General features: G+C 37.2%; 1 protein-coding gene across 1 annotated transcript in view; it reads right to left on the bottom strand.

The window, feature by feature from the left end:
* Window positions 1-4,730: 4,730 nt before the first annotated feature.
* XPO1 (exportin 1) overlaps window positions 4,731-26,488 on the bottom strand; it is a 38,750-nt gene continuing 16,992 nt past the window's right edge. The window contains exons 5-25 of the mRNA XM_059828412.1: window positions 23,037-23,098; window positions 22,915-22,959; window positions 22,646-22,827; window positions 22,143-22,191; window positions 21,939-22,058; window positions 21,699-21,827; window positions 19,980-20,138; window positions 17,082-17,279; window positions 16,282-16,420; window positions 14,147-14,328; window positions 13,141-13,297; window positions 12,867-13,030; window positions 11,927-12,061; window positions 10,817-11,000; window positions 9,221-9,327; window positions 8,611-8,805; window positions 7,440-7,608; window positions 6,095-6,229; window positions 5,819-5,978; window positions 5,644-5,740; window positions 4,731-4,911 (exon numbers count right to left, since the gene is read on the bottom strand). Of these exons, the coding sequence (XP_059684395.1) occupies window positions 4,765-4,911; window positions 5,644-5,740; window positions 5,819-5,978; window positions 6,095-6,229; window positions 7,440-7,608; window positions 8,611-8,805; window positions 9,221-9,327; window positions 10,817-11,000; window positions 11,927-12,061; window positions 12,867-13,030; window positions 13,141-13,297; window positions 14,147-14,328; window positions 16,282-16,420; window positions 17,082-17,279; window positions 19,980-20,138; window positions 21,699-21,827; window positions 21,939-22,058; window positions 22,143-22,191; window positions 22,646-22,827; window positions 22,915-22,959; window positions 23,037-23,098 (2,915 nt within the window). The 3' untranslated portion in view covers window positions 4,731-4,764. The remainder of the gene's footprint in view (window positions 4,912-5,643; window positions 5,741-5,818; window positions 5,979-6,094; window positions 6,230-7,439; window positions 7,609-8,610; window positions 8,806-9,220; window positions 9,328-10,816; window positions 11,001-11,926; window positions 12,062-12,866; window positions 13,031-13,140; window positions 13,298-14,146; window positions 14,329-16,281; window positions 16,421-17,081; window positions 17,280-19,979; window positions 20,139-21,698; window positions 21,828-21,938; window positions 22,059-22,142; window positions 22,192-22,645; window positions 22,828-22,914; window positions 22,960-23,036; window positions 23,099-26,488) is intronic.

The raw sequence follows: 26,488 nt of genomic DNA, 5'->3' as shown, positions 1-26,488 counted from the left end.
ATTTAGATTACTCCTGTCTATAAAGTAGTTGTCAGATGACTGGCCATCCCTTTGATCTGAAAGCAAGACAGCAGCTACTTTTCTAAGCACGAGCGACAGCGCCATCAGCAACTGAACCATCTTACCAGTTGAAGAGAAAGAAGGCAGACAGCTTTTTTTTTTTTACATTTGGGCCTCTTTTGGACTTTTTACTGGTAGAACACGTATTTACGATTTTCCTTTGGAGAACTTTGCTTCTATGATTGCACAGTTGCAAGTTTCAAGGTAACCCTGAAAGCAAACTACTCAGAGGTAAAGCTCTGAGGAGCGAGTTCACCAGCTAATGGCAAAGATTTGAGAAGTTCCTAAAACCAGTTATGAAGGTTCATGCAAAAATGCTCAAGCCAGATCTAACACTAAAGACATGCCACAAGAGAAATCCAGTCATTGCTGCCTGCTTATCAAAATATGTTACAATAACCAGCAGCGGTAACAAGTGGGCTGCAGTCAGCTCTTTGCAGCACACGTACACACTTACCCTTGCTATGTAGCCACATCAGAGAAAACGATTTTAACTCCTCCCCCCATCCTCCAACCTAAATTGGCCAATTCTTCCTGATGGTCTTTGCTGAAATTACAGAATCCATGAAAGGCTAGACTTCAAGACTCAAGAGAAAAAAACTGAGACAATATTTAGAAAGAGTTAAGTTTTACAAGGTGTTCACAATAAAAAAAAGAGGTCCCTTGACATATTTTGATGGGGGCCTTGGAAGAGACTACCCAACATAGTGCCTAGGAAAAAGTGCCGTTTAACTTTTAACTTAAAAGGGATAAAAAAAAGTGAGAATGTGAGCGTCTCATTTTCATCTTTGACTTCTGTCATCCTCATCCATGCTCTTAACTTCCAAAGCATTCCTCCTTCCTCAACCCCAACTTTTTTAGCGCTCTATTTTCTTGTACCCACTTACAGCACAAACAAGCGCTCACAAGTAGTGAGAAACACATGTACAAAGAGCAATAGCAGCACACGAAGCAGGTACATATGTATAAAACCAGTGATTTCACGTGCTTTAAGTAATTCAGGTGCATTGCATGTGAAATCTTACCTGAAAAGTGAATCTCTCAACTGGAATGGCTAAGCCTTTTCCCAAGGGAACACTGCTGGCCATAATCAGCCTTGGACAATGAAGCAAGGATCTCCTAAGTCTGAAAGTCTAAAAAGTCTAAAGTCTCAAGAAACCAAGTGCAGAGGCGCATTCATGAAGGGCAGACGAAGGGAAAGGCGTGTTCTTTTACTCATTTTTGGCACCAAAATGTGTTTTTTTTTTTAAAAAAAAAGATATCCCCATCATTTCAATTTTGCTCCATACCATTTGGAGACAAACCTAGAAAGTGGGGAGAAAGGAAAAAAAACCTAGATTTATCTTCCAGCAAATACAAACAGTACCCCAGAGGCCTTGGATCGGCAACAACCATTTATCCAACGATAAATGGTGTACCGGACGGACTGGCCCCTAGTCACAACACAGCACTAACGCAAGTTCCTCTCTTCAGTCAGCCTCTCGACATTTTAATGCATTATTTTCAGCATATTTTCCTAATCTTTTTTTCTATTAAGAAATGCACAGCTGAAGTCTTACTGCCTTTCCAGTCCTAAAAATTATTAGTAACTCTCAAAGCTTCCTTGAGAGATAAGCATTTCTAAAGCTTTTTTTTTTGGCATGAATACTAGCTTTATTGGAAAATAGTTCACTTAACCAATCGGATTAACACACACCAAATTATTCTAGTTAAAAAACCCCAGAATAACTCACCTAAAATGCTTTGGAAAATGATCTGCTTCAGTTACAGTAGTGAACACATCACGGTAGCCTGAAACAAGTACTTGGGGGTGTTTTCATCAGCTAACAGGCAATCAATTCATGTAAACACAGAAAACACCCTGCAGTATTTGTATTTATGAATATACCTGGAGCACACGGAATTGGGGGGTTTCTGAAAAATCTGTATAGAAATACAGATTGGTTTACATTTAATTACAAGTTACATAGATGTTTATATGATGGTTCATGCTTTTTATCCATATATTTTAATTTACAGAGTGTGCATCAGAACTAGAACTTTTAGATGTACATTGTAATTATTTTTTCCACTTTCAGGATAACTGCACTAGAAATACACACACACACAAGTCAAATCTTTAATGGCATCCAGAATTCTGCATAAGCATCTGCAGAGATCAGTGAAAGGCACCAATTCTTAAGATATAAGTCAAGACCACAGTTAAGTTCTTAGATCTAAAAGGGAAGCAAAAACTAATATTAAAATTTTGTTATTAGTTAATCCAAAAGGTATCAAAATAATGAAACAACTCTTCTCTGAATCAACTTTAAAAATACATTTCAGATTTGTTGTTTTTAGAGTTTAGGTCAGATTTAATTCTTCAGTAAATAACCAGACCACAAGCCTCAGACTAGTGGGAATCTTAAATACAGAAAGTAGTAACATGCGTAAAAGCATACGTGCACTTTTTGTTCAAAACTATTTTCAATGCACTGTTAATGCCACTGCATGTCAGAACCAATTCAGTAGTTAGTTCTGTGACTCATGGGATGTAATAATTCTGACGTCACGCTATCGGTGGTATTCATTTCCATTTTAATAAGGTTTTTTACTTCTCTGCACAGCTTTTGATAATCTGTAGCTCTATAATGCTGCAACTCAGCCTAGTCCCAAGCCATTTAATGTCCGTTCCAGATGCGTCCTTCAACAGTACTTCAAATATTTTACTTTAAACTGCCTATTAAAGATGATACCGCCTTCACAGAGCGGAACAGAAAGCTATACATCAACAGGACAGGAGGACATGAAAAAGCTTAAATCATGAGCTTTAAGGAGAGAACGAAATTAGTTTTGTAACTATCAAAATAATTAGCAGTTTTGGTAGGCTGTATTCTAAGTCCTAGCCATAAAGGGTTTGAGGAACCTTCTCTCCAAGGATCAGCAACTGCCAGCTCACAACACTGATATTGCCAAGCTATCTTCATGCAGGAGCGGCTATGCTTTTTTAGGGCCAGCTAAGTAAAACCAATGGAGAGACATTCACAAACAGAAAGGGGCCAATACTTAAGGCTGGAAACGTTCTGGCCACAGCTGAATTCTACATGAACACTGCTAACTCACGCGCTTCTACTTCAAAAGGAATACACAGCACAAAGTCAACTACAGGATCCAAACTTAAGACAAAACACCTCCACCTTGTCTAACCTTGTTTTACAGCTCTGCATGAATGGCATCATAGTAACAGTCTTAAGATTAGAGACCAAATAAATGGAAAAACTTTGGGAGAGCTTAACATCGACTGTTAGAAAACAGCATTACAAAAATGGGGAAGCCAAGACTGTACACAATCTTAGTGTTCGTACTGCTTTTCATATCCGTACTTCATGAATCTGTGAAAATAATTTAACTACAAAACTTTAGGTAGAAAAATAAACGTAGATCTTGTCTACATGTGTTATTAGCATGTACTAGTATCAATTGTTTAGTCAAGATACAGCACGACACCTCTTTGAAGTAAATTGCAAAGAGCCCATAGAGAGAGAAAGTGCAAGAGTACCTTATCCCTAGCACTTTATAGTAACGTAGTATGGAATATTTATTCACAGAGGTAAGTCAGAAGAGCTACTGTACTTCCAAATGGAACCCAACTTAGTTCACGTTAACTTCAAGCACAGCCAAAGTCCTTGAGAGGAGGCAAGCCAGAAGCAACAGTTATCCAGACCTCAAGGAACTCTTTCTACGCCTTCAGGATACAAATCTTCAATATGATCACAGCGTTTTCATCCAATAAAAGAAAAAGCCGAAGAAAGAAAAATAAATGTAAACCAAGTTTATTTTGCTTTTAAGTAGTGTTCTTTAAGCACTACAGCATGGTAAACAATGTAAATTAGTATAAGTCATCTCAAAAGCCAGAGTTTTTTTTTTTTATTTTATGAGTTGTTAAAAAGATGCAGCCTATTCTAACAGGATAAATATTTTAACCATTTCACTTCGAGTTAATGAAGGCTCACAAATGAGCAACACTCCTCATTGAGGAAAACAAAAAGCTGTTGTCGACAAAGCGACAGCACACACACAAAAACAAAAGAACTGTGTAAAAATAACTAACTGTACTGTGTTCCCATACTCTTTAGAAGTTGCTTTACAATGGGATGATATGCACATGATCTTGCTGCAAACTTGCCATACAACTTGCAAATACATGTAGCCTAGCCTTACCACTCAGTCCAAAAAGCTGCTAACTGATCAAAACAAATGCAGCACTATAATCCTCTGCTTAACAATTAATTCAGTCTGTTTTACTCATTACCTTTTCTCCTAGACTGCAGGACAGACTAGAAAGAAAATGATCCCGAATTAAAAATCGATACTCTTACAGGAAATTGTATTATTTTGCAATATAGTCTTTTACAAGTTATGTTTTGCCTATTTTCCCCTTAGCCACAAAATGGGCATGAAGTAATTACTTTGAAAATGCCTTAATTTTCAACTTCATGCAAATCTAAATAAAGATGACCAAACAAAAGCTTAAACAATGGAAGGATATTTCACAGAAAATTTCTTATACAAAAAACACATAAGAAAAAGGGCCACTAGGTGACATTTTAATTTACAAATTGGCATCATTTTGGTCAACAAATATCCAAGTGCTGTTTTCTTCTATCACAACAAAGTAGCTGTACAGAAAGAAAACTGCAAAACTTGTTTTATTATTATTTTTTTTTAATCGCACATCTCCTCAGGAATTTCATGTGGATTAAGGATGCCAGGTACAGACATCTGAAGTTTATGCTTCTCCTCTTGAGCCTGCCGAAGGGCTGTTTCTCTTTCCTCAAAGAATAAGTCTGATGTGTCTTCACCTGCAAACTCCTGTATAATTCACATAAAATCATCAGTTTATTGTCAAATGCTTTAGGCAGAGTAATAAGCTTCCAAAATCCACAATGATACAGAAAACATCTTCCCTTCGCATTCCCTGCCAGACTATTTGCTTGGTTTGCTTTCTGTCCCTAAGGTCAGGTTTAATATAAAGGAATGCAAAATATTTTAAGATTTTTGCTCTGTGTTAGAGAACAGGATGCTATAGTGAACCCAATGTTTGGAGTGTATCACCATTAAACCAGTATCAGGACAATTTTAAATACCTGATGACTGCAGTCTCAAAACTAATCAACAAACTCTTTCCTACAATCTTCCTGAATTCTAACGTCTTTTAAAAAATAAAAGCATAGCATTACTCTAGCAAGTTTCAAAACATGTCCCAATCCCAGGCAGAATTGAAACGAAACCTGGTTAAAAATCAGCTCGCTTTATTTCCCATTAGAGCAAGTTTTGCAGTCATCTTAGACGTATGAATTGCATGCACAGCGTAAAGCACAAGTGATGACATTTAAGCCTAATTTGTAAAATTAAATCATACTGAAATAGATTATATGATGCACCATCCAGAGTCATGCAAGCCATTTGACAGTTCTCGCTATATTTTAAACAGCTGCAAAATAACTTGTATCTCCTAAATGAACTCTGCCCAAGTATTTTCCAACAATACCATCCTGCCAAATAATCATTTTTCATTTCTTGAAAAAAGCATGCCAAACATACCTTGATTTGGACCAGGAAGTCCCTCAGGTGTTCCTTGAAGGCAGGAATATCCTGGTTTAAACTGAAGAGTCCTGTTACAAACAGCTTAACCTGGGCACTAACAGTAAACACATCAGTTAGTATTTCAAGACCTAAGAACCCACGTAGAAGTATTAAAGAATCACAGCACACTTACTCTTGCAGGTGAGGAAACGCAGATTTGAGAAGATTAGCAACATACTCCTGAATAAACATTTGGTTGCTCACTGGATTTCCGGGGTTTAATGGAGTACTTATTTTTCCCTCTTCTACTAAGTTGAACATGTATGCAAGGATTGATGCATGCATTGTCAAACCTGAACAGACCAAAGTTATACATATGCAGTTATTATTCAGAAGAGGATGTGTAACATGATTTTGATGTTCAAAAGGATTGGTTTTCATCAACTGGCTCACATATATGCATTCTTACCAGCAGTGTGTGAGGTGTCTGTTACAACTGAGAAAATGTGCTGAAGGATATCACAGAAATACGTCTGATAGAAACTCTGGGCAGCAGTCTCTTCTTGTGCAACATTCTGTAGTAGCGTATAAAGTATCTGAAGTCCTAGAAAATATGCATTAAAAACTAAGTTACCAACAGAACAATATTAAAACCTCTGTGTGTATTTTTGCCTTTTGCAAAGCAATATAAATATTTCCAGAAATTCTGACAGGCACCAAAAAGACAAGTATTGCATGTGCAGTTATCTTCTCAGGAACTTCCTCAAGTAGCCACTAGAGGACTATAGCCACATTGACATGGCATGCCGATTTTATTTGCATTATTAGATGACAGAAGCATAAAGAACTGATCACATCACCTTCTTGGTACTAATGAGGGTGAGAAACCCTCTACCAAAATAAGTGTTTGTGAATTGAAGAAGGGAAAATGTTTTAATTTTGCAAATTACATGAAAACTTCAATTACTTTACTAGGTGAAATGGAACTGAAAGGTATCTTTTATCCCCATTCCTTCCAAACACTGATACAAGACAATTGGCTAAGAACTAAATGGCTTCACAAAGGTTTTTTGTTTATCCAGTAGTCAAGATAAGTGCACTAAGACCAAGATCTTAAAAAAATAATGTTTTTATAATTTAAGACTTTTATATAGCCTCTCCTAGTCCCCCTTGATAACTGTCATTCTGGAGGGCTTCTTAATTACTCAAGTCTGCTAAATGAAGTGATACACTCAGCTGCTCCATGAAATTTCATCCTAAGTTTAAACGGCTTGCCGTTGTCCAAAGGAAGCATAATCCGCCTTCTTAACAATCTAAGGTGTTTCCCTTTCCTTATGCCGTGGGCTCGCTCCTAGACCGTGAGTTCAGCCCCCACCCCAATCATTCACTTTTCTGCTGGACTTCGGTAGTTACTGAGCAACTGTCTTACTGAGGTATTAAGTCAAACACTGCAGGCAGCACTACAAAAGTGTAAGTGTAACACCAGTTTCAGCAGCAGTGAGCTGTTGCATCAGTTCAGCCATTTCAGAGAAGTGCCAACCCTCACACGGAAAAGAAAGCAAGCAGAAACTGCAACAGTGCTCTCAAACAGCTGCAGGAGTGAAACAGCGTCCAAGTGATTCAGCCCATTAATGTATACCTGGCTGACAGCTTGAAGCTGAGACAGAAGAATATTATTCTTGTGCAAATGCAGGACAGAATCATGTTACTGAAATGCTAAGTTTGATTAAAGAAAAAGATACAAGAAAACAACAATCTACCAAAAAAAATCTGGTACCGCAAACTAAGTCTGCAGATTCAACACTTCCATTTACCTGTATCTGCAACATTTCTCATTGTATGTTTGAAAGCCCAAATAATAGAATCCAGAACAAGTTTGAACTGTGCAGGTGGAATGGCCAGGAATGCTGGGAAGCAATGAGAATTTACAGCCTGGAGTAGCAAGAAGAAGTTTGTTCTATGTTCAGGATATTCTTCAAAGTCCTGAAAGGAGAGGAGGGGAGGAAAAAAGGGAGTCAAGTTTCCTGAAGATCCATCATAAGATCTTCTGTTAAGTAGAGTGAATCAATAGCTGACATAGAACAGCATTTAGACCTCAGGTTTAAAATAACCTTAAATACAAAGCAAAGGTTACATTTATCAGTGAACTTTTTCCCCCAGTTTTCCTCACCAAAACTTGGTAAGACCATCTCCTAGAGTTACACAACATTGACAGGCTGAGACACATTTTGTCAGTACACAACCTTAATCACTACTCAGTCCACACATAAACAGACAGATGGTCTCAACACTGGTTAAGCACCTATGTTGCTACAGGGGTACAATTTCTGGCTACACCCTATTGCAAAGTAGCACTAATTCAGCTGGTAGTGCTCGAGTATTAAGCAAATACATATTGCACACTATAGCATAAGAACTGCATTAGTGAGGAAATACTTAAAATGATTGATCAGTACTTATATTCATAAATTTTAAATATTTATGAATTTTAGCGGTTAGTCCTACACTGACATTTGACTGAAGTACACTTCTGCTTCCAGAAGCATGACATTCCAAGTCCCCAGAACAGAAAAATTACTAATGACTTAAATCGAGAGCTAAACAGAGGAATTTAAGGCAATGAAATTAAGACATCCAACTAGACAGCCAGACTTCATAACAAGTATGTTCCTTTGAGCAGACATTTCTTCAAGTGCCACAAATGCACTTTGTGACTGCAAAACACCAGGGAGGTGATCCACAAGGCACCACATAGGGAAATGATATTCACAGAAAGAAGGCATGAACCCCCGCTTAATTTCCCTAAGATGAAAGCTGTGTAATAACTCTACCTTCACTGCATACTACCTCCCTTCATTGCAAGAAAAGCATGTCTTTCACATAGAGATGTACCAACAGCCAAGACTAGTACTCTCATAAAACCCCAATTTTTTTTTGTCTTCAGTCACTAGGGAGATGCCTTATCCAAAGTTTAAATATAAATACCTTGTTGATCATATTTAATGTGCACTCAAAAACAGCATCAAATATCTGAGGTATTTCAGCAGTAATGTGTCCACCCAGCTTGTTTACAATGATAGCCATAGTACTAAGTACTTCAGGTTCTCTAGCAGCTGGAACATTTCTCTGGTAGTCAATGAGAACTGCATCCAACAAGGGAGGAACAAAGTTTTCAGCTACCTAATTGAAAGAGTAAGCCATGGTTATAACAATGCAGTTACTGAACAAAGTCTCTAGCATACAATTTACAGCAAAGTTCATTGTTCAGTTACAGGAGACACTTCTCCTAAGGAAGCTGAAATGCATTACCCTTCCATAAACTCCCCACCCTCTGTATCCATCCAGCAGGGCTTCCAACAGGGTTCTCTTAAACTTCCTTGATTTGCTTTAAGATTACTCTCAGCTAAAATTAAGTGAAGTATCTCAAACATAGCTCAGACTTACCTCTGTATGATCATACTTTCTCCTTTATATTTTACAGACCTCCTGAAGGAAGTTACTGTGACCAACTGATTCAGTCAACAGCAGAACAAAAAACCCAGAGTTCTTCCCGATTCTGTCTTACAAGTTATTTGTATAAAATAAATCTACTTACCATCTGAGGATCGTTGGACCTGCTCACCCAGCCAGAAATTAGTTTTAAAGTTTCCCTTTTTACAGTCCTCATACTTCTAATCAAGGGCTGCTTTGTTACCATTTCACCTGAAAAGTTTTAAATCTTCAGTTAATCGGGTAAGGTGTAACAAAAAGATTAACTTAAATTGTTATTACAAAACAGAGAATGCTGGATTTTTATATCTGAACTACAAAGACTATTAAAGACTTCTTACGTATTTTGTGCAAATAAAAACCTACCTCCCCATTCTAGCTCCATAGGTCCAAGTTGCCATTTACTGACAGTACCCTACTTACAAAGTTCAAGAACAAAGCTGCAACTTACTTTTCAAGCAAGGGAAGTCACACATACTCACTTAATTACCTGGACTGAGCTTACATCTGGTCCTCATTAAGTGATGGGGCGGGGCAGAGAACAAGAAAGTTCCTAATTTCATCTAAGAGAAATAACCCTTCCACTTGTCTTTGTGTTTAAAGTCCACACCTATCCTTAAGAAACCTTATCCTTAGTTCAGTTTCTTACTCCCAAATCAATGTAGTCTCATCAGCAAAACCTGATCTAATTAACTGCACAGCCATACAACCATTACAGAACACGCACGGGAAAACCTGAAGAGTGAAGCCAGGAAAAGAAAGGTCGGATCACTCATGCTGGCATCAGAGCCATCTCTGGCAAGATAGAGCTGGTTGTGAAAACATACTCTGAGGCAACTGCAATCACAGTAGTTGCTGATCAAGTAGCACGTCAGGACTACAGTCCTAGCAAGTGCTTCCTAAACTTCACTGTTTCTGACAAGGACAAATTCTGGCCATTAGAGCTGCAGAATCAAAAGGTATAGATTTTGCAGCCAGTTTTATTCTAAATTCTGAGAAGCTACTTCAAGGTCAAGCAGCTGCTCAGTTACCAAGTTTTATTTAACATTCACATTTCCAAATATCATCATCTGCACTGGCAAGAAAACTGGAAAATAACACAGAATCCAGTAACTGACTCATTTAATCTTGTCATTAACTACTACAGAAGCACATTCTACTGAGATACCATAGGCCCTAATTTATCTAGTAAAGAGAGGTTAGGTAATTGGTAAATCCTTCTCAATGATTGCAAGCCTGGTCATCGTGACTTTTGGGATCTTCACCACTGTTACATTTCTGTAATCTATTAGTAGCACAGTATCATACCAAAACCCTGCCAACATCTTTTGAAAAAATGAATGAGATTCTATTTAAAGATAGTCTTTTCATATTCAAAATTAGAGTAAGCTAAAAGAACACATGCTACAACTTTGTCTCAGCAAGTTGCCTATTAATTTTAAGTAAGCATCTACAGTGTTTTGCACCTTTCCTAAACTTTCTCATTTACAGGTGTTTTCCCCCCCCTTTAAAGTCAGGAGCTCTTTATTGGAATAAAACATCTTGTTAACAAAAAAAAATTTAAGGAAGCACTTTCAGTCATTCTCCACTTCCCCGAACAATAAAATGAACACAGTAAAATTAGCCTACTTGGAGTGTACTTTGAAACCTGATGACATACACTGCTAACCCGCATTTCCAGGAAGAACGTGGAATTTCTTACCATTAGCCTGAATAGCTGCAGAAATATTTTCACTTAGGCACTTGTACACATTCAGCATATCTAAGTAAATTCTTCCAAGCTGAATCACAAAGGGGTGGCCAACTGCTTTACACGCTCTTACATTGGTTTTCAGAATGCTACCAAGCTGCTTAACTGTTTCAGGATCCTTTAGAATATCAACATTCTGTTAAAAAGAAATAGTCCATTTTGTTTAGTGAATAAAACTGCCCTTTAGCTTTCAATATGAAAGTGTATAACTTTAAATAATTTAATCTTACACACTGTGTTAAAGGAAACATCACTGAAATTTACAGACTTGTATATATACTGCTGTTTACTTCATGGCCCTTGCCACTACCTCAAACAGAAAGTCAGGATAAAACTTCAATTGATTTGATTATGCTCTTCTGCATTAGTATTTTTGCTGCAGTGGTACAAGCATTACTCTAGTGGAAAAAAAGAAAAAACTAAGAAGGAGGGTTTAAGAAGGTGAAAACAGTCAGAAGTAGTCCAAAGGAAAGGCAGTCTGTTCTTGTTTTAAGAGGGAAGCCACAGTAAGAAAAGGAACTCAAGGTTGCCCAAGTTTCACGATCTTAATGAGATTAATTCTAAATGGATTGATCTTTTGTGCAGTGCAAGACTGTTCTTTAATGTGTGGAGATAAAGTCTTTTGAAAAGACTGAAACAAATGGAAGATTAAAGTAAGACATAAAGATGTACTTTAAGAGAACGATGGACTTCAAGAGAAAAAAGGAAGAGTGAACGGTATTTTTAGCATTTTAACTTTTCTGTTATTCAGAAAGAAAACGCACTTCTAAGCCAGGTGAAAGGGAGCCTTGGAAAACAACCTACTGAAACATTCTCTGTACAGTAACAGAAAACTGGCCCTTAAATCACATTAAAACCAGTATTTTGTCACTTAAGTCTCCTCTCTCAAAACAACACTTTTACTGTCATGTCAATCACAGCTTTAGCCATCGTTTAATGAAGTCCACCACAGCTATGTACACTTAATGTCATGCCATGTGAAAAATAAACCCAGGGTAAGGGAAACATTTGGCAGGTTTTCTTTACCTAAACACAGAATACACTTAAAATTTATGAGCTTACTTTTGTTGCCTGTTGAATTATGCTGTCCCATACTTGATTAGGTAGCAACATGTATTTTTCTATCAGATGCTCCTGCACAGTCTGGTCTGTCTGTGCCCCAATCATGTAACCTACTGCTTCATAGAATGTATGCACCTGATTGGAACAAGAAGTAGTCAAACAGAAAGGTTAAAAAGGATTAAGGAAAATTTTACACTGTTCTGAACTAACAGACAGTGAAGGCTGAAAATGGGTTTCACTGCCTAAATACCTCTTTCCCCTCTTGACTTTACAAGATCCTTCTCCGTTCTTTCCTTTCATCATGTATAAAACAAACCTCCATCCCCTTCCCTTCAAATGCCACTATATACATCCCGGAGTCTTTCTTCATTTTGCCACCATATCCTGAAGTGAGGAAGCTCAGACTTATGCCATTTAACTGTTAACTAAATATTACCAGACATGTTTAAACTGTAGACTGGATTACATCACTCCTTTAAGTACCTTTCTACCAGATGCTAGATCCACTCTGCCCAAAGTTTCAGTACATTATTGCAACATCTCAGCTTCTTGTCGCACATGCACACCACTTTCTCACTTCACGAGCTGTGCCCTTCCAAGACATAGGTGCTTTTGGATTGTTCCCCGCCCCCCCTTCACAAATACAAGAGCTATAGGTATACTACTATAGTAGGGTATTAGTCTTTCCCAAAGCAGAACCACAAAACTAGATTCAGTATCTTATTTACTTGTTAAAACATTCCAGAAATCAAAATTCCAACTAAATGCACTTTAATTCTCCTTCCAAGCACTGCAATTGAGACCTCAGTAATGCAACCTGATCATGCTAACAAAAAAATAAGGAATATAATTCAAGCCTCGAAAACCACTACTACATTTCAACATGAAATAACATTTGATTAGTCTTTAGGAATTATCCACAACACTGAATTAAACATACCTGTTGTGGCTGAAGGTCACAGATGATTGTGTTAATATTGTTCAAGATTTCATCAATAAATGGCATGACCTCTCCCACTTGAACCTGAACAAAATGTCGGCGGCATTTTTGTGCTATTTTTATGAAGGTATCACAAGCCATATCCTGGACGCCATCGTGGGTTTCTAAATTAAATCATGTCAGTTACTGCTTTGTATTTTTTCCCCATACATGTGCATGTATGGGCATCAATTTTTTTTTCAATTAAAACAGCAAGTAAAAACCAGATAATTACCATGCATAAATTCAAACAGCTTGTTGACTACTGTCTTCAAAAATTTCCAGTGAGCTCTCAAAAACCGTGGGTATTGACCTACTATATACATTATATTTGATGCAATAATGGCTTTATTGTCTTTTCCTCGCTTTTGTTCACAGAGTCCCAGGAGATCCTACAACATAACATATTTTTAGTTTCCTCTCCAGGTTTGTCCATTTCAGTTAAAAGCACTACAAGACAAGCATAAAAATCCTACAAGGAGCTGTATTAAAATAAAGGAAAGCTATTGCCACCATCAAGATCAAAGTCCAAATAAAAAACAAACAAAAAACCCATGTGGGTTAAGAAAGGGGTGATGCAATTATTTAAGTTTCAACCAAACCAGGAACACCATGTTATCAACTATGGAATCTCCATTTTAAATTAACTGAAGATTTCTGCAGGGGGGGACTTCAACAAACCTCACAGCATTGAATAGTGACCGAGCAGTTGATACTGATAGATTCCACATCAAATAGAAGGAATTAAACTAAGTCTTCTGTATGAATTTATATGACTTGTTAAAGTAAGGTCCATTACTCTTGGAAAAAATGTTTTGTTCCTGCACTCTTCCATTCACATATTTACCAAAAATTCACTTCGTCTAATGTATATTTGGAAAACGGCAAAATAGCGGGGTGCTAACTAGTTAAAAATGTGGGTTATTTTGCCACTCTGTTATTTCATTAGCCATCCCTTTCCATCTCTTCTGCATCCCCAAAGAAAAACACTTCATCATAAACTAAATTTTATCCCTGAAGTTTTCACCATGAAAAGACTATTTGAATTAATGCACTGTTCATGGCTAAAGAATTATCAGCCTTAGATTCAGGATGTAAGATTTTCCGTTAAATTATTCCTATCAACCTGCTTGCCGCACAAGGTAGCTTACTAAGAACATACAGCAGTATTTTTGTAAACCTAAGTTTCTTGAGCATAAACTACAAAGCATGACAAAGCTATTTGTTTTGCACCCTGATACCTTAATTACTGTAACAAGGAATCTTTTTTCATCTTCTTCATGCATTGCGCCACTGATTGAGCCTATAGCCCAACACAGGGTATTCAAATTTTTCCACGACCACTCTGTTCCATTCACTTGATTGTGAAGTTTTTCAGTCATAATTCGTTCCGTGTCTGCATAATCCAGATGTGTAAGATAAACTGAAAGACATCAACATTGAACAGGCACATTTTAAAGCAACAACCTGGATCACAACCCCATAGGCAAAGTTAAATTTGTTTTAAGAAAAAGACAACCTAATTTTAGGTAAATGCAATGCTTCTTTCTGAGCTCATGACAGAATGAGCTAAAAATTTAAACACAAATTTATTAAAACTGTATTTTAAAGACGGACAATAAGTTTTATTGAGAATCTTTGTTTGTTCCAAGGGATCTCAGCAAAACACCACGTGCAAGGAACATGAAAAGTATAAATCAACGGATGTCTCACGTACCAGCCACATCAGTAAAGTTGCAAAGTTAAATTATTAACAAAAGGCATACATACTGATGGTCTATAAGGAATATGGGATTGGCTACCTATGAGGGAACATTATACAGTGTGTAAGAAGTCAATCAATTTTGTTCTGCTCTTTATTTCAGCGTCATTAAGTCTGCTGTTGCAATAATCCACCATTAAAGCGGAGCTGGTACTCCTAAACAAGTCTAGGTGGGAAGATTCAAGTATCACAACTTGGACATTTGCATCAGACCCTAATAGGATTAGGGCCTCTGATCTAAAATTCTAAATCCCAGCGAGTCAAAAGCAATTGAAGGCCAGATTCAGGCATACATTTTTACTGCACCACAGAACACAGCTTCCACTGCATTCTTGCTTCTTTTTAAGTGAATCTTAAAGATAATACACTATAAGCAATAGTTAACACCAGAAATCAAACACTACCTAAATCTGCATTTCCATATAAATAATCCTGAATCTGGGAATATGACAAAAGGCTCAGGACATACAGTAGTAATTTTAATACCATAAATCAAACAAAAAAATTTTTTTCCATGTTTCGTATGAAAAAATACTAGAACAATTAATGCAACGCTAGCTATACCTACATCACAAGTACAAAGGTGAGAATAAAAAAAAAATCCACAAACACTTTGCATCACACAGCTTCTTTCCACCCACTCTTAGTTCATAAACCTGTTAAACACTGTTCCCTTAAAGAATTTGATAGAAAAAATATTCAGTATTATAACATTTATTTTATTTAGTATAATAAGGTTTGATGACCTCAATATGTGACAATTCTAATTGTCCTCCGCCCCCTCAAGTTGCAGTTAGGACTCAAGTATTTTTCTTGCCTCAAAAGAACCTTAAGTTATCACTACAATACATAGGGACTATCAAATCACTGATAAAACCATCACAGTTGAACTTGAGACTTCTAAAAATAATGGTATACGAGTATACATACACTAAAATAAAACGTACTTGCTACATTAAATGCTATAGAAATACCGATTCTGGTGTTCAGTGCGCTCACAGCCTGCGAATTTTTTCTCTACATGGTATGTAATTAATTGCAGCTTCTGTACTTTCAAGCAAGGTCATTATAAGACCTCAGCACTAACTTTGGAAAAGATTTTTGAAGCTTGAGTTCAGGCTTGAATTTTGTGTTTTGTTTAAGAATGCTGAAAAAAAAAATCTAAAAGTATTCAGAAGACCTACTGAAGGAGGAAATCACTTTTGCTAAGGAGTTCTTGGTCTACACAAGACTACCACTACAAGTGAAGCAATAACCAGCAAGTCCTCTTCAGAAAAACCCTTCCAACTTAACAGCTTTCTGAAAAAATTGGATCTGAAACGTTTTGGTAAAAGAGTATCAAAAGGTGTTGTTCAATGGGAAAAAAGCAAGAGACAAAAATTAAGAAGTGTATTACTACTTAACGGAGTTATACAAAAACTACATGCTTAAAACAGAAAACTTCAGACCAACACTGCCTCCTCCCTTTCAAGTCTGTGTACTACTCCTCACTGATAATGATTTTGCCCACACATAATTCAGATCATAAGCTCATAAGCTTATGTTCTGTAACACATATGCTGCTGATGCGGCTGCACAGACCCAGAGCACAAAAATAGCAGCTAGTACACTTACCCAATGTTTCTCTCATATTTTTATACAAGTTTATGGAATCTGTATCCTTCATGAATTCTCGTACTACTTCCCCTTGATCATTTTCCACTACTAGGACTTCTTCAGGTTTAGCCATACGGCTAACCATTAGCAATCGAACCTGTATGTTGCAAAGGAAAGCTAAAATTGAATCAAACTGTAACATGAAAATACACACATAGCTCCACAGGTGTTCCCAGAGCACTCTGGTCAGGCAGTCTGACCCATTTAAAGGGTATATCCAGCACTTCACAAGATTAGCTCACATTAAGATTCTACAGAGACATGTTAACTAAAAAGCCATTAGGAATAGACCCTGCTGATTTCTCTCTCTCCACCAACAACCTGAGCAGTTTAAAAAACCCCACAAAAACCAACCTATGAGGTACACTTTCTAGAGCTTCAAAATGAGTATGCAATATTAGGGCTCTTTTAAAGATCACTTTTTACATACACACACTTTCTTTCCTCCAACTGTAACACTCTAGCCTTCGTCTGTTTAAAGGAACAGTTTAATACAGATTTGTTTTCTTAAAAATCAGTCTTACATTTGTAATAAGTATCTTAAAAACTGCAACACTGTATTAATACTCCTGTCATCTACCGGTATCATCGTGAAGTATTTTTGCAATTGCAGCACATTAAATAACTAGCGTTGAATCAATTACTAATTACTCAAAGCAAGAGAAGTTTTCTTACGTCACTCCACACATGAAGCAAAATCTTTAAATTCAGGGACAGTATCTAAACCTTTACAGTACCTTTACTTAAGCATGGATTACCTTGGACAATACAGGCAAATAAAGCTGTCTCCTTGGAGGAACATCAAAGTGTTGACTTCCCGAAAGCAACGGAGAAGCAGATGTTGAAAACGGACTTTCCCTGTAGAGCTCAGCAGCTAAATGATTCCAATATTCAAGACAAATCTTGAAAATTTCAGTTTCTTCAACTTCTGATACCAATAACATATAATGAAGAGCCTGGAAAAGAGTGGTTTAAATATCTGATTATTAATTATATCCACAGATAAAACCACATCGCTTCAAGTTGAGTTATCCAAATACTGATAAAATGCCAAATTAACATAAGAGTTAGGAACAAGAGGCATTAACATTGCAATGACATTACTTACAAGTCAGAGTTCTGACTGGCAGAGCAACTCAAAAACAAAGCGCCCTGTCAATTACTGTTATTTTCCAAGTATGTAGCAATTCTTAAATCTAAAGTAGCCTAAAGACATCTTAAAAAAAAAATGCCATAGCCAAATCAGCCTGTTTGTAAATTATCAAACTCACAGCCTCTGGAGCTTCTGGAAGGCATTTTGTTTTAGAGCCTCAAAAAACCCTCAACAGCTAGTCTGAATACTTGCCTTCCACAGAAGTCGTCTACCAGAACATTTTCAACTTCTTTACTGACAGAACAGACATAGCAGACAGAGAAGGGAAGGCCACTGATGCAATTCGGACAGACTGAGATACCAACTATAGAAATTAGAACTACACAGCCAAACATTTCTTGCCTAGCTTATTTTTCAGTCCCCTGGTGAAAGATAATCAAAGCAATAGCCCACCAGTGAACAAACAGAATGAAACAATGAAATGTGAAGACATTTTCATAGCTTCGGTACTACAGCAACTCAGAGCATTTTAGATGCTGAAGACCTGATTCAGCATCTATATCTGCAGTGTCAAAAGAGGGATTCAAAACAACCATATATTAGCCTTATACACATCAATTTTCTTGGTAATTTCACTTGCAGTAACTTATGTAGCTTCCTTCACTAGTCTACACAGCTCCAATGCATCTGTGGCACAATTTCAGAAGATCTGCCACATCCAAAGTGCAGGAAAAAAAAAAAAAAACAGGTTAGAATGACGTAGAGCTTTTTAAAGCAGCTGTGGAACTAGGTTCTGTTGCACCAGAACTTACAGAAGTGAAATTTGCAACCATTTTAGGCCAGCCTAAGAACTTTGATAAACATTTCACCACCCTATACAAGACTGAAAGTCATTCAGAATTTACTTTTGTAAATGTCTGTTTTAAAGAAGAATTTAACATAGTTATGCCAGACAAGAGAGGAGGCCAATACCCAAAAACTGCACTCTAACTTACACACAATTGCACAGGTCATGCAACAGCTTCAGCTGTTTACATAGGTCTTCCTAATAAAGCCTCAACGTAAGTAGAAACTTGAGCTGTGCTCCCCCGGATTCACAGTTATTTTGAAAGCTTACTACTTGCAAGTTCAGGAATTATTTGGGGACTGTTGATAGTTGTTCTTTTTAAAAAAAAAAAATGATACTCCTCTTAGTCCTTCTTCCAAATGGGCTACAATTTGGTATTTGCAACCAACTTACATTAATACATGTTTTTTGTAGAGGGCTACCTCCAAAATAAACGTATTGAGAGTACTAGCTGGAAAATAGACTAGAATTCAGGTGGACACATTAGGTTATAGCTAATCCACCTGCAAGATGTATGTCCCCCTCCCAGTGGAACCTGGTCTTCGGGTTTAAACTGTGGTATTGTTTTTCTATCTCTGTCTCAGGGCAGTTCCTCACCCTGTTGCCTCTGTACCTGCAAAGGGCTTGATTCTGAGCACAGGAAGTGGTGCTTCAAGGGGCTATGGAGCCAGTTTCAACCCCTTGGAGCTTAGCAGTGGGAGGGAGATAGCAAAAAAGTCATCACAGAACAGCTCACCCTCAGCAAAATTTTTATTCACAATTAAAAAAGCACAACTGAAAAACCCTAATCTTGTCGTCTAGCCACACTACAGTTTGAGGTAGTACCTTGAGTGTTCAGTAGTCACCTAGAATTTAAGCCTTTCCAACCTTTCATTCTTAGCTGAATTTCCAATAATTTCCACAGATCCCAGTGGTTTTGACAGTGAAGTTGCAGCAGTCTCCAAGAAAAGGAGGGAACAAGCAGAGAGGAAAGACAACTACAAATGTTATTCTCAGCAACTGCTGTAAGATAGCTGATAATTGAGGCCCATAGGTCCTCCTCCAAGACCAGTAATACTACAATAAAGCATGCATAGTCATTTGGTAGAGCTCTGCTGTTAAGCGTTACTGGCATACATAGCCTTTATTACATAGAAACAGAGTATCATCCTTGAGAATTATGCTTAAAGCCTTTCAGTTAAACTTCGGGACATGGCAAATTAGGCAAGAAGCTACACCAGGATGGAAGCACTGAACTGCAGCATGCGCTGTACCCTAGAAACCAGCTTTCAGTGCTGAATAAAAACATAACCAAGCTGCTTCACACAGACTGATGAAAGTCATAGCAACGCCTTCTCTATATGAGAGTTAATCACAAAATACAGTATGTAAAAACCCATGGAAAAAGAATATATTAATTTATTTTAAAACAGTACTTAACACTTTCAAGGAGGAACAAGTAATAAGAGGGAGAGACAGACACCTATGGTCTTCAGACATTGTATCAGTATAGGACCACTGAAAATAGAGTGCCATTGAAGCATACAAGGAAACAAAAACTTTGAAAGGTTTTTTGTATTATTCATGTGATTTACTAATTCTGTGAAGAAAACAGGAATATTTTTTTCCTCTTACCCACTACCAGTATAGTGATCTAGAAATTATACTACTATCACATCCTTTGAGCGTGAGAACACACTTACTACATTTTGAAACTGGATAAACTGAGCAACTTACCTCCATTAATGTTTCCCTCAAATTTAATCTTTTTTCTATAAGTTGACCATGTTCCTTGAGGAACGTGCAGAGAAACAAACTGAGATTCTGAATGAAGTTCTGTTCATCATCTTTCCCGTTTGAGTATGCAAGTCGGATATTGGTATTTAAAGGAAGCATCTAATAAAAAGAATACAGACATAATCAAGAATTTGCCATTTTATACAGAAGTAAGACTACTGTATATTAACAAATACTTTGCTCTTTTGGCAAAAAAGCCCTCTGCTTTTCATGGCATCCCCTCTTTACAGAGCTTTCTTACAAAAAAAGTCTTACAGCTCCTTCATTTCATGCTTGATCCCAAGATGGACAATACGACAAAAATGCAAAGATACAAAAGTGCCAATGAAATAAACCTTTTTCCATTCCTTGTAAAAGCAGCTACAAACAAGGAAAGTTTGAGAATACTCTATCACAAACATTTCCAACTGGCATCGGGCAAAGATGTTCCAAAAATGTGTTACGTGTCCCTAGTAACATTAAGTTTGAAAACATTACATCATCATTATGTTAAAACAACATGGAAGATCCCCTCCGTAATATTTGGAAATTAGCACGGAAGAGACTGAAGGATACTGGAACGTGGTTTTCAGCAATCTTGTAGAGACTCTGGCACCTCTTAATAGATGTGTTGGCTTTTAAATTCTATTACTATTCAAACAAAACATTTTCAACGTTGTCATCAAGTAGTGAACTACATTCTTTAAAGTCAACCCTATTAAGCTACAGAACACAGAGAACCAAGTTTAACACTTTCGCTGCTGCCAGCTTTTGTGTGGTTTTAATTGTTCTCCAACTTAATTTTACAAAGTTGAGAGAGCCAAATATTTGCAAAAAATGCATCAGTTTGCATCAGATTCACACGCAACAGTCGTGCTAATAACCTGCAGGTTACAAAACATGCCAAATACCCAACTTGGCATTCGACTGATGTTTTGAGGAAAAACCAGCCAGATATATTTGCATTTAGAATCAAAAGCATCATCTGTAAAAACTGAGGAAGTAATGTTCAGCTGCCTAACACACAAAGTAACTTTGGTGTGTGCAAAATTCTGCCTCTAAACTTAACTAGAGCTAAATAAAAATCGTATACCTCCACTTGAAGCTGGGGGGAACAGGGGTATTAAAAGAAGCATGCCTGTTCTAGAGAGCCTCTAAGATGGACCAACATTACAAACAGAGGAAAAAATTGTCAAAAAACCTTGCAACTATTCACTTAAGATAAAAAAACAATGAGGAAAGCTACAAACTAGTGTACCTGAATCTGAACTGCTCAGAGGAGATTCATCAAACTACATAAATTTAAAGCATGGCTTTATGTGACAAATGTTTCTATCAGTTTCAAAAACTAAATAGCAACTTGCAGAAGTTAGGTCAGTTCAGGTCTTACAAGTTATGCAGTACACATTGTTGCATCTCTCCCAACTTTCCATCAGACAGCCCGAGCACTCAAAAAGCCTCTTAAATTAATCAAAACAGTGCAGCAGAAATACAGCTATGATCTAGAGTCAGAAAAGTACACTTAGCATCTTTTGATCAAGTCATAAATACCACTGAAGAATAATATTTGTCTTATCAAGAGCTCTATAATGAATATAAATTTGTAAACTGATCTAGGTTCTACAGAAACTGATTCTGTGAAATTAAACAGTCAAGAGACAGATGTATTAAAAACATTACCTGTTTCAACTGCATCATGGTCAATGTAAAAAGTGTTACAAACTGTTCTTCATACTGGCTTACACTGACACCTGCAATCTCTGTGAGGCACTTCAAAGAGACATTTCGGAACATGGGAACATTTAAGAACTATTGAGAGAAGAAAAAACAATAATAAAGAGTATTACCAGAGCATTGTACACTAAGCTTTTTTGCAACTTTTTTTTTAAGTTTAAAAGCCATCAATTTCTGCATGAGTACCTTGTATATTAGTGTGCTGATTAACTTGGTCTCAAATATATATCCCAGAGGAATCCAGTTCAGAAATCGTAGCAAAGTTTCCAAAGTCGCATGAACTAAGGGAGCATTTTGGGAGTTTTCCTGTAAACAAACATTAGTGTTTATGATATTGTTAGGCATTATGGGGGGAATTTTAAAAAACATCATTAAAGAAATAAGACTTACCATCACAAACTGACACAGTTGAAATATCTGAGAGAATTCATTGCACATGCTGTAAAAAAATGAATTAAGTAAGCATTTCCACATTCCATGAACAACCCTATCTACTTTAATCAAAATGTCTGTGCTCACAGAACAGGTCCTGAAGACCTATGTCCATGGAGGCATTCACAAGCCACATGGCTTTTACCAAATTTCATGGTAGTAATGCATATTTTGAAGTAGCTTGAAGTCTGTGCCTGCAAACTCTGGCTTGGAAATACAAGCAATACTGAACACTCTGTTAAAAGGGTAGGACCCATCAGCCAACAGATGCTGCTTGCAGTAAGGCAGAAATTTCTGCGTGTACAAATAAGTTTAGTATCACCTAACAGTACTGCTTTAAAGAAAAATCAGTAACCCACTCAGTCTCAGAAATCAAATTAGACAAGCTGTAGGTGTTCATTCAAAAGCAGCAAGCACAAAGTCTACCCTATGTATTAAGATATTAATATATATATACTTGCCTGTCTTTCAAATGCTTAGCTTTTACTTGAGTAATCTGGCCACTGGAAAAATCAAACACTTCTTCACTCAATAGTTTAAGGATCACCATGTTATTCTGACAAAGGCTTTCGCTAGTCCTGCTTGCTCCCACAATATCGCTTATAAAAGTTGGCCAGTGCTTTGGCCATTCCTGTTTCAGTATCTGAAAAGTGAAGCATCCTTACGTTAGACACATACGCAAAGCCAAAGATTTTATAACGAGATTAAAACTTTATGAACTCTAGCTTACCTGAACAAGAATCATATTCAATTTCCCAATATACACTTTCTCTTTCTGGAGAAGAGAAGAGAAGAGTCAGGTTATGCATAATATTCCCCTCCCTCTTCCACCCCTGAAAAGAATTCACTTACTTCTACACACGTTGGATCAGATGAGGTCTTGATAATTAGGCCGACAACATATTTTTTAATACCTGCAGAAGAGTTAGGAATTTATTTTCAACTATGCCAGATATCACGAACATAGTAATAAATATTTTTGAATTTAGATTCTTCACATGTTTTTAAAAAAGAAACACCTCTAAGGAACATATATACATGGGTCAGTGAGCACCTCTCTTGACTTGTGTGCTATATGGAAAAAAAATCCACCTTTCTATCAATTCTGCAAGAGGGTATTTCAGATGTTTAAAATGGCTTTACACCTAAGCTATTTCAATAAAACAAAAGGAAAAGAGACTAAGGATCAGAGTGTACTCATAGCAATTTGCACCAGATCATTCTATCAGCTTCCTAAAGGCTGCAAGGAATTGTGAGAAACCCTGCATTGGAGGCACTGCACAACACTGTATTAGGCTGAAGATGGAAAGATGGCATCCAACACTGTCCAGACCCTGACATATATTGCAATAAGTACTTACAAACGCTGCTGTAGAGCTCCCTCAGTGAAATGTATTTGTACCTATTATGCATTTTCAGATCATACCTAACAACTCCAAAGCTGGCAGATATATTCTTATGGCCTCCACCAAATGTTTACAATGGCAAGACAAAATACAAACACAAGAGTCCTCCATCTTCTTTGACTAAAGCTTTATTAACAAAAAGTGAACTCCAAAACTAAATAGAGCTTTCTAAGCGTGACTCCAGTTTTAATGCCCAGGCAGCTAGAATTGCATGGAAAGCTTTGATAGATCATTGTCACTGTATGTACAAGTTCAGAGATGCTCCAGTTTACTTAGGCAATGCATTTTAAACACAGAAATTCCTGTGCGCAGCATTTAAAAGTGAAACCCCGTGCCAGAGATTAGCCAAGTTTTCTCTGCACAGTCTTACAAGAACGAAACTTAAAACTTCATTCACAAATATACTACGATGTACTTGGATTTGGATTACTGTGCTTTTATGGCACACATGGATGCTATGAATTACAAAACTCTTAATAAATTCTGGTTTATTGCTTTTGCTTTTTTTGCTTAAATTAACAATTTGTAATCTGGGGACAGAGACTGTATTTAAATCACTTGTTGTGTTCGTTCTATAAATGTTTTTAAATTATTTTAGAGTTATCAGCTCCACCACAAAAATACCCCTGCTGCAGCAAGCTATACTGCCTAAAGTTTCATTTTGCCACCTAATCCTCAGCTCCCTCCTCACCATTAACCTATCAATTACTTAAGACATGGTAACAATGGCTTTCCAAGTGACCTTTCATCACAATATAAGTATCTAAAACCATCCTGTACAAAAACATCTGACTTCAAGAAAAGGCATACACAGAGGATCTGGAGTCATGAACTAGATGAACATTACTAATAGTTCTACTCCAACATAGCTTTGACACAATGACCAATCTGAGCACATCAGGGATTAAACACTTTCAAACCGGGCAAGCATCTTCTTGTCATAGTGAAGTCTTAGAATAGGTGTATGTTTCGCTATTCAACTTCATGAACCCAAAATCTGGTTTCAATCATTTCAACAAGACAGTCAACTGACTCATGCAGACAAAACGCATACATTGAAGATTTCTAGAAAAACAGTTGTCACTGTTTTCTCCTAGCCGCTATTCTAAATTTTAAAACATTTCTAAGACTTTACCAGAATTAGACTTTTTTTTGCATTTCAGGCCTGAGCAACAGGATTAAAAGAATCAGTTTGGTAATTGCATTCTCATGAAATCTGGAAAAAACTATGTCTAGACTTTAAGCCATTAGATACATACTAGACAGGAGCTGTTCTACAGGTAGTTCCAATTACAAATGAAACTATCCAGCATTATTGACTAAGATCAATCCACACTACTGCAGGAGAATGGTCATGAACAAAATAAATACCACTGTCAGTCAGTGGGTAAGAGTTATTACTAAGCACTAGCATCAGTCTGACATCACCAGGCACAGTATTTTAAAGCTAAAGAACACATAACTTTGCTGAAGCATTACAGTAATTCACAAATGAGATATGAAAGTCCCCAAAATAGCATGGAAATAGGTTTGCAGTGCCAGAAGCTAAACTGTTCTGTTTGCCAAACCACTGAGGGAAGCCTACTCTTGCAACTCTGCATTTCAAAGAGGAATTAGAGTGAGTATTGTTCTTAGACTTCCGACTATAAAGCTGCATATTTTCCATCTTGCTGCATCAATAGTATTACGCTGTTTAGTTAGACCTTGAATGCTACGGCACCATTGATCTGGCCTTGAGATCAGCAGATGAAAACAGCTGCTCAGCCCCAAAGCTTCTCCATTAGAAAAAAAAAAAAAAAAAAAATGGTGACCACAGCTCAAAAGACAACCTAAAAAGTTTGTTAGTTTTCACTGGTCATACTGCAGGCTTCTAAGGTCTTTCATCCAGTGAACAAAGTCATGTTCTTAATCCCTTAAAAGCAGCATCTATCCAATTCTCTAATGCTTTTTTTGGCTTAAATGGCATTTTCCAGGTTTGTTTTTGTTTTGTTTTTTTTTTTTTTAACTGAAGTATTGTGGTTTCTGCTCCGTATTTAATAGCTCATTTCTTTATAATTCCACATGAACAATAATTCTCAGTAGAACAAAGATATGTCAACTTTATACTCTGACAGAAATCAACACATAGGCTAGTTACCATTTTTCAGCTGAACATGTTCAAGAAACTGTTCAAGGGTAGCAGTCCACTGGATTTGCTAAAATCAGTGTGCTTCGAGAACTTAAAAAAGGAAGTGTATTTTAAGAAGGCAGGCACGGGACATGCACAAGCCACACAACCCCTGCCTAGAAGGTCTCCTTCAATCACAGAGGCAGCTGAACAACTCTTGAAGATGGCAACAACACAACTGCCAAGTTCAGACCCTTCACTGAGCCAAACAGGAAGAGACAAACATTCCTGGAAAACAGACCATCCAATAAAACAGAAGGAAAGAAAAACACTACCACAACACTCAGGACACATGTAACATTCTTCAAGGACTATCTGACATTACAACTACGCTAATCTCATGACAAACTGTGACCAAAGGGAGCAGATTCTGTTTTCCGTTCCCAAACTTTCATTGACACAGCACTAGCAGTCCGGGCACCTGCTCAAGAACTTATTCAGAGGCTGAACTAGTAGGAAAATAAGAGTTACCAGAAGCGTTCAATAGTTTTAACACCATTTTGAAACTATCTTCTGCCAGCTTAGCTCCCGAACCAGTTCACTAAAGGCCCAGAGAAACACCAGTACTGACTCAAAGACATCAAAAAGCGCACAGGTGAGGAACACCTTTATCCCCAGCAGTTAAAGTAGTAGATCAGCCTAGCCCCAACCTCAAACTATGTTCTATTTATCAGAAAGGCTGGACACCACTGTCAGAAGGCCTGGACTACTGCCACTCTTAGCATTTTCTG

The sequence above is a fragment of the Gavia stellata genome, chromosome 23 (genome assembly GCF_030936135.1).
Source record: "Gavia stellata isolate bGavSte3 chromosome 23, bGavSte3.hap2, whole genome shotgun sequence".
Taxonomy (NCBI): Eukaryota; Metazoa; Chordata; class Aves; order Gaviiformes; family Gaviidae; genus Gavia; species Gavia stellata.
This window is presented reverse-complemented; position numbering and strand designations above follow the sequence as displayed.